This window comes from Saccoglossus kowalevskii, chromosome 14 (assembly GCF_978046115.1).
Source record: "Saccoglossus kowalevskii chromosome 14, keSacKowa6.1, whole genome shotgun sequence".
Taxonomy (NCBI): Eukaryota; Metazoa; Hemichordata; class Enteropneusta; family Harrimaniidae; genus Saccoglossus; species Saccoglossus kowalevskii.
The window spans coordinates 35,791,141-35,803,249 of record NC_140654.1 but is presented as its reverse complement, the minus strand read 5'-3'; the positions used below and the strand labels follow the sequence as shown (position 1 = coordinate 35,803,249).

General features: G+C 34.7%; 1 protein-coding gene across 1 annotated transcript in view; it reads right to left on the bottom strand.

The window, feature by feature from the left end:
- Window positions 1–12,109, bottom strand: part of LOC102803969 (trafficking protein particle complex subunit 9-like) — a 187,138-nt gene that overhangs the window by 167,223 nt on the left and 7,806 nt on the right. The window contains exons 2-5 of the mRNA XM_085508182.1: window positions 6,006–6,584; window positions 5,681–5,826; window positions 911–1,036; window positions 5–120 (exon numbers count right to left, since the gene is read on the bottom strand). Coding sequence (XP_085364308.1) covers window positions 5–120; window positions 911–1,036; window positions 5,681–5,826; window positions 6,006–6,577 — 960 coding nt within the window. The 5' untranslated portion in view covers window positions 6,578–6,584. The remainder of the gene's footprint in view (window positions 1–4; window positions 121–910; window positions 1,037–5,680; window positions 5,827–6,005; window positions 6,585–12,109) is intronic.

Genomic DNA, 12,109 nt, shown 5'->3' with positions numbered 1-12,109 from the left:
TAACCTTAGAATATTGCACAATAGTTTCTTTATATTTATCAATGATATCATCAGCAGATAAGCAGTGTTTTGGTGGTTTACCATCCAGGCCATCAGAGAAACCATTCGCAGTATAAGAACCTAATAAAGTTATGAAAAATTCTAAACAAGGCAAAAACATGATTCTGTTTTTCTTTCATGTTTTTTTTTTTATAATTCTTTTACAAAAGAAAATATGAAACACACTTCGACCAAACATTAATTTGTATGTTATAGCATAACATGATAATAAGAGCAGTATTTTGTAACACTGCATAACACTTCAGATGTCTCTTCTCATTGATGTATGAACAGATCAAATTTTTTTACTGTGATTAAATAAAAGTGCATGTCATTAATGCTGAATTTTAATTGTGATATAAGTCAATTTGTTATTAGTAGTGTTTAACCTAGTATTTTAACTCAATCATTTTTTATTTTAGTGATGGTTGTCAATGCAGCAAGCCATCTATCTATCTATCTATCTATCTAAACAACTTATATAGCACCAGTATCCAAAACTAAGTTTTGTTCAAAGGCGCTGAAAGCGAACACTACAAATCTGTAGAGTTCTTCCACACTGTAGGCTTTGCTGAACAAGTAGGTCTTAAGTCTCTTCTTAACTATATTGACTTCAGTAACTTCACAAAGATCAAGTGGAAGGTCATTCCAGAGTTTTGGAGCAGCATATGAGAAGGCACGTCCACCATATGATTTTTGTCTGTAGTTAGTGTTACAGAGAAGCTTCTTATTGAAACAACGAAGACAGCGATGGGTGTGTATTGTTCATTTTAACTCAAGTGATGGTTGTCACTGCAGCAAGCCATTGTTCATTTAATCAGAATTATGAGTAGGTTTCAACTTAATGGTAATACAACAAAATGAAACCTACTTGCTTTTGTCCTGATATTCTGCACCCTAGTGGGACTGCCATGGAAAGTTAAATTTCTTGTTAAGGTTGTTGGTTTTTGTGGATATAGCATAATAACAGAAGCTGAACACATACCTTCTAAGGCGCCTGAAAGAAAAACATAGCAATCAAGTTTGAGAAGTCATAGCATGACAAATTTCTCAGACATACACCTTTACTGGCGTGATCTAACATGGAACAGCTTCGAGGTATGATGCAGTTAAACAAACAGCTGTCCTACCAGTGTTGTTTATGAACATAGGGGCAATATCAATATGTTAAATTATGGTGCAAAACAGATAAACATTTAAATTAACACTTCCACTAAAGGTCAACTCAGCTGTCACTCAAAATCTTGTCTTGCTTTCCTTACATAATTATTGTTCTAGATAATTCATGCAAACAATAGCCAGTCATTGACTGATTTCAATGTGTCTTACCTGCAAACCATAGCCAATCATTGACTGATTTCAATGTGTCTTACCTGCAAACAATAGCCAGTCATTGGCTGATTTCAATGTGTCTTACCTGCAAACCATAGCCAGTCATTGACTGATTTCAATGTGTCTTACCTGCAAACAATAGCCAGTCATTGACTGATTTCAATGTGTCTTACCTGCAAACCATAGCCAGTCATTGACTGATTTCAATGTGTCTTACCTGCAAACAATAGCCAGTCATTGACTGATTTCAATGTGTCTTACCTGCAAACAATAGCCAGTCATTGGCTGATTTCAATGTGTCTTACCTGCAAACCATAGCCAGTCATTGGCTGATTTCAATGTGTCTTACCTGCAAACCATAGCCAGTCATTGACTGATTTCAATGTGTCTTACCTGCAAACCATAGCCAGTCATTGACTGATTTCAATGTGTCTTACCTGCAAACAATAGCCAGTCATTGGCTGATTTCAATGTGTCTTACCTGCAAACAATAGCCAGTCATTGGCTGATTTCAATGTGTCTTACCTGCAAACCATAGCCAGTCATTGACTGATTTCAATGTGTCTTACCTGCAAACAATAGCCAGTCATTGACTGATTTCAATGTGTCTTACCTGCAAACCATAGCCAGTCATTGGCTGATTTCAATGTGTCTTACCTGCAAACAATAGCCAGTCATTGGCTGATTTCAATGTGTCTTACCTGCAAACAATAGCCAGTCATTGACTGATTTCAATGTGTCTTACCTGCAAACCATAGCCAGTCATTGACTGATTTCAATGTGTCTTACCTGCAAACCATAGCCAGTCATTGACTGATTTCAATGTGTCTTACCTGCAAACCATAGCCAGTCATTGACTGATTTCAATGTGTCTTACCTGCAAACAATAGCCAGTCATTGGCTGATTTCAATGTGTCTTACCTGCAAACAATAGCCAGTCATTGGCTGATTTCAATGTGTCTTACCTGCAAACCATAGCCAGTCATTGACTGATTTCAATGTGTCTTACCTGCAAACAATAGCCAGTCATTGACTGATTTCAATGTGTCTTACCTGCAAACCATAGCCAGTCATTGGCTGATTTCAATGTGTCTTACCTGCAAACAATAGCCAGTCATTGGCTGATTTCAATGTGTCTTACCTGCAAACAATAGCCAGTCATTGACTGATTTCAATGTGTCTTACCTGCAAACCATAGCCAGTCATTGACTGATTTCAATGTGTCTTACCTGCAAACCATAGCCAATCATTGACTGATTTCAATGTGTCTTACCTGCAAACAATAGCCAGTCATTGGCTGATTTCAATGTGTCTTACCTGCAAACCATAGCCAGTCATTGACTGATTTCAATGTGTCTTACCTGCAAACAATAGCCAATCATTGACTGATTTCAATGTGTCTTACCTGCAAACAATAGCCAGTCATTGGCTGATTTCAATGTGTCTTACCTGCAAACCATAGCCAGTCATTGACTGATTTCAATGTGTCTTACCTGCAAACAATAGCCAGTCATTGGCTGATTTCAATGTGTCTTACCTGCAAACCATAGCCAGTCATTGGCTGATTTCAATGTGTCTTACCTGCAAACAATAGCCAATCATTGACTGATTTCAATGTGTCTTACCTGCAAACAATAGCCAGTCATTGGCTGATTTCAATGTGTCTTACCTGCAAACCATAGCCAGTCATTGGCTGATTTCAATGTGTCTTACCTGCAAACCATAGCAAGTCATTGGCTGATTTCAATGTGTCTTACCTGCAAACCATAGCCAGTCATTGACTGATTTCAATGTGTCTTACCTGCAAACCATAGCCAGTCATTGACTGATTTCAATGTGTCTTACCTGCAAACAATAGCCAGTCATTGGCTGATTTCAATGTGTCTTACCTGCAAACCATAGCCAGTCATTGGCTGATTTCTATGTGTCTTACCTACAAACCATAGCAACTCATTGGCTGATTTCAATGTGTCTTACCTGCAAACAATAGCCAGTCATTGACTGATTTCAATGTGTCTTACCTGCAAACCATAGCCAGCCATTGACTGATTTCAATGTGTCTTACCTGCAAACCATAGCCAGTCATTGACTGATTTCAATGTGTCTTACCTGCAAACAATAGCCAGTCATTGGCTGATTTCAATGTGTCTTACCTGCAAACCATAGCCAGCCATTGACTGATTTCAATGTGTCTTACCTGCAAACCATAGCCAGTCATTGACTGATTTCAATGTGTCTTACCTGCAAACAATAGCCAGTCATTGGCTGATTTCAATGTGTCTTACCTGCAAACAATAGCCAGTCATTGGCTGATTTCAATGTGTCTTACCTGCAAATCATAGCCAGTCATTGACTGATTTCAATGTGTCTTACCTGCAAACAATAGCCAGTCATTGACTGATTTCAATGTGTCTTACCTGCAAACAATAGCCAGTCATTGGCTGATTTCAATGTGTCTTACCTGCAAACAATAGCCAGTCATTGGCTGATTTCAATGTGTCTTACCTGCAAACCATAGCCAGTCATTGACTGATTTCAATGTGTCTTACCTGCAAACAATAGCCAGTCATTGACTGATTTCAATGTGTCTTACCTGCAAACCATAGCCAGTCATTGGCTGATTTCAATGTGTCTTACCTGCAAACAATAGCCAGTCATTGGCTGATTTCAATGTGTCTTACCTGCAAACAATAGCCAGTCATTGACTGATTTCAATGTGTCTTACCTGCAAACCATAGCCAGTCATTGACTGATTTCAATGTGTCTTACCTGCAAACCATAGCCAGTCATTGGCTGATTTCAATGTGTCTTACCTGCAAACCATAGCCAGTCATTGGCTGATTTCAATGTGTCTTACCTGCAAACCATAGCCAGTCATTGGCTGATTTCAATGTGTCTTACCTGCAAACCATAGCCAGTCATTGACTGATTTCAATGTGTCTTACCTGCAAACAATAGCCAGTCATTGGCTGATTTCAATGCGTCTTACCTGCAAACCATAGCCAGTCATTGGCTGATTTCAATGTGTCTTACCTGCAAACCATAGCAAGTCATTGGCTGATTTCAATGTGTCTTACCTGCAAACAATAGCCAGTCATTGACTGATTTCAATGTGTCTTACCTGCAAACCATAGCCAGTCATTGACTGATTTCAATGTGTCTTACCTGCAAACAATAGCCAGTCATTGGCTGATTTCAATGTGTCTTACCTGCAAACCATAGCCAGTCATTGGCTGATTTCAATGTGTCTTACCTACAAACCATAGCAAGTCATTGGCTGATTTCAATGTGTCTTACCTGCAAACAATAGCCAGTCATTGACTGATTTCAATGTGTCTTACCTGCAAACCATAGCCAATCATTGACTGATTTCAATGTGTCTTACCTGCAAACAATAGCCAGTCATTGGCTGATTTCAATGTGTCTTACCTGCAAACCATAGCAAGTCATTGGCTGATTTCAATGTGTCTTACCTGCAAACCATAGCAAGTCATTGGCTGATTTCAATGTGTCTTACCTGCAAACCATAGCCAGTCATTGACTGATTTCAATGTGTCTTACCTGCAAACAATAGCCAGTCATTGACTGATTTCAATGTGTCTTACCTGCAAACCATAGCCAGTCATTGGCTGATTTCAATGTGTCTTACCTGCAAACCATAGCCAGTCATTGGCTGATTTCAATGTGTCTTACCTGCAAACCATAGCAAGTCATTGGCTAATTTCAATGAGTCTTACCTGCAAACCATAGCCAGTCAGTGGCTGATTTCAATGTGTCTTACTTGCAAACCATAGCAAGTCATTGGCTGATTTCAATGTGTCTTACCTGCAAACCATAGCCAGTCATTGACTGATTTCAATGTGTCTTACCTGCAAACCATAGCCAGTCATTGACTGATTTCAATGTGTCTTACCTGCAAACCATAGCAAGTCATTGGCTGATTTCAATGTGTCTTACCTGCAAACCATAGCAAGTCATTGGCTGATTTCAATGTGTCTTACCTGCAAACCATAGCCAGTCATTGGCTGATTTCAATGTGTCTTACCTGCAAACCATAGCCAGTCATTGGCTGATTTCAATGTGTCTTACCTGCAAACAATAGCCAGTCATTGGCTGATTTCAATGTGTCTTACCTGCAAACCATAGCCAGTCATTGGCTGATTTCAATGTGTCTTACCTGCAAACCATAGCCAGTCATTGGCTGATTTCAATGTGTCTTACCTGCAAACCATAGCCAGTCATTGGCTGATTTCAATGTGTCTTACCTGCAAACCATAGCCAGTCATTGGCTGATTTCAATGTGTCTTACCTGCAAACCATAGCCAGTCATTGGCTGATTTCAATGTGTCTGCTGCTGATTGATAATGAATGAAAGCATCATTTGTCATAGTAGCTTGCAAACACAGATCACCGATGTGTTTTCGCATTCTTCCTTGTATTCTTTTCTTGTAGTTTCTGCATAAAACCAGCGAACATATACATATGTCAATCCAAAATAAAAGTTCAAGTCAAGAAAGCTCAACCAATTTATTAACAGGAAATATTAATTTACAAACAGAAGATACATAACAAGACAAAGTTGATGTTCAACAGTTTTAAGGCAAATACATAAAACAGGACTGACACATACTTACCTACTTTCAGTATCAATGCCAACAAAATCTTTTTTCTCAAACGGTGCCATAAGTAAAGGTGCTTTATCACCTTTGTCATTTGATTTATCAAGTCGTTTTGATTCTAGCACCCAGAAAACAGCTGCAGCAAACTCCTTCACATGATCCTCCAGTTTCTGACAATCATCAAAACTTGGATAAACAATAAAATCTGGTCTTGTTTGCTGAGTTGAATTTCCAAATACCATACACCTTGAATCATAGAGAGTGCTTTTATATCCTTCTTTCAAAGAATCAAAATTGGCCTGTATGTTCAATAAGTCACTGTCTGATGTACATTTTCCAATACACAGAAGTCCAAGAACTTTACGATGACACTGATAGTCTCCCCACTCATTATTTGTTTGGGGAACATTTTTCTTATATCGAAGGAAGACGTTTCTTTTTGCATCCTGCATCCGCACACATGTTACTCTTGATATCCTATCAAATATTTTATTGTAGGATTTGGTTTTATGAGGCCCAACTGATTTCAATAAAACCAACAAGGATTGATGATCTTCAGCTCGTTGGCTGTAATCGGCATGACTCATGATGGAACTATTATAAAAGAAAAGTATACATTAATTAGCGTCAATGTTATTATCACCAAACGCTTCAACAGAGATGAGTATACTGAAAAGTAATATATATCCTTCTTTTGCATCGCTGAGCATTTCTGTTTTAGTATACAGCTAAAACTAAAACCGGGCACCGTAAACAAAGTTTGCAAAAAAACATTCAGTCTTTAGAAGTCACTTTATTGTATTGCTAGGACGTATTCTGCTGTTAAATTTATTATTTCCAACCGTTTTGCAATAGTATTTTCTAGATGGGGGCAGCGAAATAAAAAGAATTCCATTTCATTCAAAGTTCAAAGTTGCGTTTGGATTACAGTGTAACAATGTCGACGCCGGTGATCCCTCACCGGTGTGCAACATTTTTGGCTGTTGCCATGGTAGTGGTAGGCCAGGATTGTTTTTCCAATTAGTGCCCGTACAACCTGCCTGTTAAGTATGAACAAAATCAGACACGCCAAAAAAAATCACAGAGGAGTTAAAAGTCGTTGCTGGTGAAAACTTTGTGGTCAATTTTCTCGGTAATGAAAATAGACATAAAAAAAACAGTAAATTTTTTTGCCCACACTCAAGCTGAGTACCGGTAGAATGTGCTACGTCCTTGCTTTTTAATCATAGAAATGTAGGGTGTGATACATTTGGCGCGAAGGTATTCAAGAAATCAGTTTTTGGCTGTTGCTATAGAAACGGTGGGCAAGAATTTGTTTTCAGATTTTACAACCTAACTGGAGTGAAGGTGTGACTTGCCTGCCAAGAGTGAACCAAATCAGCCCAGTCGAAAAACTCACAGAAGAGTTAAAATGCCATTCCTGGTGATCAAATTTCTCATTAATGAAAAAAGATATCAAAAATTCAAATAATAACTTTATGCCCACACTCAAGCTGAGTAGAATGAGCTATGTCTGATTTGTTGTATCCTAAATTTATAGAAGGAGATACATTTGGCCATTTGGAGATACATTTGCAAATTAGTTTTAGTCAAAAAAAGTGACTGCCTAAAAGTGTCATTACTGTTGTTGAAATTTCATTTCACTTGGCAAGTATATTCATGTACTCCAAAAGTAAAATATCATACTTCTAAATATTGTTTATTTCTGCTATGTTTTGAAAAACAATACTCCTGAACGGACTGCTTTGTTTGCTCTCAGACCTCATTTGCATTTGGGGTGTGAAGATATCGATTTTGATTTCAGGGGCGAATCAAAATAAACTGCAGTACATATGTAATAATGTGGAATACTTCATTTTCACTGAAAATATTTTTTGACTAAAATAAATTCCAATGAAAACGCCATTTCCCTCATACTCTATTGAGACTTGACACAGCACAGTGAAAATTAGATCCACACGTAATGCTTGAAAACTTTTCAGTGAAAATAAATTAAGTGAAATTCTATGAGACTTCATGAGAGTTGGAAATGAACAAATTATATGACACAAATTATATTACTTGGGAAATACGAATTATATATTGCGAGGTTCAATAATTCTAAACCAAACTTAAACTTATTCATTGAAAGAGTAAAACAAACCTTTAACCTAGAAAAAGCAATTGCAGAACAATATAACAAATACGAAATATTTGTTAACAAATGGGAAAATATAATGAAATACCTAGAAAAATAAAAATGAGCGACTTTGACCTTGTTTTTTGTGTTTTTGTATTTGTATTTTGTTCAACTTTATTTGTTCTTTTTTTTTGTATTTGTATTTAAAAAAAGTTAATCAGTATTCTGTACATCACACTTTAATATACGATTAATTAAAATCTGTGCATTGTATTTATTACATCACACTTTAATATACAATTAATTAAAATCTGTGCATTGTATTTATTAATCACACTTCAATATACGATTAATTAAAATCTGTGCAATGTATTTATTACATCACACTTTAATATAAGATTAATTAAAATCTGTGCATTGTATTTATTAATCACACTTCAATATACGATTAATTAAAATCTGTGCAATGTATTTATTACATCACACTTTAATATACGATTAATTAAAATCTGTGCTTTGTATTTATTACATCACACTTTAATATACGATTAATTAAAATTTGTGCATTGTATTTATTAATCACATTTTAATATACGATTAATTAAAATCTGTGCATTGTATTTATTAATCACACTTTAATATACGATTAATTAAAATCTGTGCAATGTATTTATTACATCACACTTTAATATACGATTAATTAAAATCTGTGCATTGTATTTATTAATCACATTTAATATACGATTAATTAAAATCTGTGCATTGTATTTATTAATCACACTTTAATATACGATTAATTAAAATCTGTGCTTTGTATTTATTACATCACACTTTAATATACGATTAATTAAAATCTGTGCATTGTATTTATTAATCACATTTTAATATACGATTAATTAAAATTTGTGCATTGTATTTATTAATCACACTTTAATATACGATTAATTAAAATCTGTGCAATGTATTTATTACATCACACTTTAATATACGATTAATTAAAATCTGTGCATTGTATTTATTAATCACATTTTAATATACGATTAATTAAAATCTGTGCATTGTATTTATTAATCACACTTTAATATACGATTAATTAAAATCTGTGCAATGTATTTATTACATCACACTTTAATATACGATTAATTAAAATCTGTGCATTGTATTTATTACATCACACTTTAATATACGATTAATTAAAATCTGTGCATTGTATTTATTAATCACACTTTAATATACGATTAATTAAAATCTGTGCAATGTATTTATTACATCACACTTTAATATACGATTAATTAAAATCTGTGCATTGTATTTATTAATCACACTTTAATATACGATTAATTAAAATCTGTGCAATGTATTTATTACATCACACTTTAATATACGATTAATTAAAATCTGTGCATTGTATTTATTACATCACACTTTAATATACGATTAATTAAAATCTGTGCATTGTATTTATTAATCACACTTTAATATACGATTAATTAAAATCTGTGCAATGTATTTATTACATCACACTTTAATATACGATTAATTAAAATCTGTGCATTGTATTTATTAATCACACTTTAATATACGATTAATTAAAATCTGTGCATTGCATTTATTACATCACACTTTAATATACGATTGAAAAAAAAAAAAAAAAAAAAAAAAAAAAAAAAAAAAAAAATTATATGACACCCACCCCTACCCCTTCATATACACTATACCCCTAAAACATACTTTCATACACTGGGGATTCTATTTGACAAATTATATAACGTAATTATAATTTCAGCCTCTAGTTTTAATATCATTGATTAAATAAACTACCTTGTTTTATGCCAACTTGAAGTTATTCATTGCCTACACCAGTGACTTCAAAGTCTATGTTTCAATCGAGGAAATTTCACTTGCTATTAATTGCATGGGAGTGCCAGTCTTTTATTTTCTATTGTAATGTCAATTTCTTGCTATTACTCGGAACATAAAGCTGTAACCACAGACCGTCTAGGTGCTGTAGTCGTAGTATTGTTTATTAAAGTGATGTGTGACAATAAGAAAATATTCAGTAAATACATAGCTTGAAAATAAAAATCTGTCACCCAGCCCAATGGGCTTACAAGTCACTGGGGTCATGTATATGTACTCAAATATAGAGGGTGTATGTCAAATAAAGATATTGTATGTATTATTGCTTGTAAAATATAATATCAACTAATGTACTACACAAACAGGTTATCTCGTCTCTTCTGAAATGATCTTGTAATATATTTTGCTATCGCTCTAACATGGTTCACCATAAAGTAACTTATTTTTTCTATATCAGTTAACAAATTAAATTGGTTTCTGGAAATACTAAATTCATTAAATAGCTGCTCACATAATTCTGTGTATAATGGACAATACAGTAAGAAGTGTATTTCATCTTCTGTTACATTTAAAGAACATAATTTACAAATGCGCCTGTCTACGGTTTCATGTCTATATCGTCCCGTTAATTTTGATACGCAAAGGAAGTGTACCGAAACGGAGCTGTGCTAAATCGATCTTTCACCCCTAGACATGTTTAATGATAAGTAACTTTCTTCTCCAAATTCAGATTTGTAACTAAATCCTGGTATAAGCACCGGTCAGGCAGGCTTGAACTATGCATGTGAAGCCAGCTGAGAGGTATATCCAATCCTATAGATTTCTCATTGTTTGGTAACTATTTGCTGCAAATGCAACAAAAATCATTACAAAAATATTACCCACACAGCATTCTACAGGTTACTTGTTATATTATTCTTTGTTGCTACAGTGAATGGTAGAAGCCTGGGGACATTATAAACCTTTTATAAACATAAATTTTTATAAATCAAAATAGCTATTTTCAAACTGACCAATCCAATATTTAAAATGTTATATCAAATATCATCCTGAGTTGTAATTAATATTAATGAGTTAGTTATGAGGTTGCAGTCGCTATGTCATGTGAAGGCATGCACATGCATCATTGGCAAAGACAATTTTCAGTTTTTAAGCCAATCATTAATAATTATGTTAATTTGAATGAAAGTTGATGATTGGTATTTACATATTTTTTTTAAATATGTTTAAAACTCAGGTACAGCTTTCTGCCTTTCACTGATGAAATAAAGTTTTATTAGGGTTCGAGCCCTATGGGGCAAAACCCTTTTGTAATTGCTATGTTTATTATTATTTTTCCGTTGTTTTTAAAGCGCTGTAACTTGAAAAATAATGCTGCGATTGATTTGGAATATTGCATATTGATAAAGGGCCATGAGTTGTGGTGCATACCCTAAAACCAGCCATGTAGGTCACATGACCTGACCGCCATCTTAGGTAGAACACAAACCGGAAGTGCTCAATTGCACCACTTTCTCACCACTTGCCGCCATATTGGATTTACTGAAAATGACAAAAAAACTTTAAAAATCTTCTTAAAAATGGCTCATTCATGTGATTAGAAATTTGCTTTGCAGCACACCTATGGCCATAGCTCTACAAAGTTACTAAGCAGATTTTTGAAAAATGGCTTCCTTTGGCAGCCATCTTGTATTTAGTAAAAAGTGAATTACGCTATAACTCGTGAACAATTTGCCAGATTGAAACCAAAGTTGGCATACAACATCCCTTCAATAAGATGATTATGTGTTCATGAAAATAATTCCCATGATTCAAGTGGTTTTGGCGGCCATCTTGAATTTATCAAAAAAATGCAAAAAACCTCAAAAAATTATCTTCTTAAAAACTGCCCGCTTGTTTGACAAGCAATTTAGAATATGGCACCTATGTTGATAGCTCTACAAAGTTACTGAGCAGATTTTTGAAAAATGGCTTCCGTTGGCAGCCATCTTGGATTTAGTAAAAAGTGTAATTACGCTATAACTCATGAACAATTTGCCAGATTTTAACCAAACTTGGCATACAACATCCCTTCAATAAGATGATTATGTGTTCATGAAAATATTTTCCATGATTCAAGTGGTTTTGGCGGCCATCTTGA